Genomic DNA, 452 nt, shown 5'->3' with positions numbered 1-452 from the left:
GTGTGCATGTAGTCAGTGTTGTATAGACATGTTATAACGGGGAGATCCTTGTGTGTAGTGTATAGCGGAGTGTATACTGCGTGACCAGTGGACCACTGTGGTTTGCTGCTGCGGTGCAGCGATGGTTTCTGCTGCATGCTTAACGCCTATCAACGCGAGTTCAAACTGCACCAGGCGCTGCAGGCTGCCGTGCAGGTTGTGCGTAACCACCTACGCACGCATACGAATTACTCTGTAGCAACAGCTGCTGCTGCTGCTGCTGCTGCTGCTGCTGCTGCTGCACAACCTGCAGGCGGCAGCAACGCTTCCTGCGAGAGACTCGTTAAAGTAAGAATTCATACAAATTCTATCGCCTGCAGCAACTGTTGGCTGTTTACACATAATATATATATATATATATATGTATATATATTATATATATATATATATATATATATATATATATATATATA

General features: G+C 44.2%; 1 protein-coding gene across 1 annotated transcript in view; it reads left to right on the top strand.

The window, feature by feature from the left end:
- The window catches only part of EMH_0032420 (origin recognition complex subunit 2, putative), a gene marked incomplete at both ends in the record, with an annotated part of 3,509 nt that overhangs the window by 1,321 nt on the left and 1,736 nt on the right, over positions 1–452 (top strand). The window contains one exon of the mRNA XM_013494635.1: positions 120–327. Within this exon, the coding sequence (XP_013350089.1) occupies positions 120–327 (208 nt within the window). The remainder of the gene's footprint in view (positions 1–119; positions 328–452) is intronic.

Source organism: Eimeria mitis, genomic scaffold (assembly GCF_000499745.2).
Source record: "Eimeria mitis Houghton genomic scaffold, Emh_scaff1230, whole genome shotgun sequence".
NCBI classification, from domain to species: domain Eukaryota; phylum Apicomplexa; class Conoidasida; order Eucoccidiorida; family Eimeriidae; genus Eimeria; species Eimeria mitis.
Note: the sequence above shows the minus strand (reverse complement) of the source record. Positions and strands in the feature narration are given on the sequence as shown.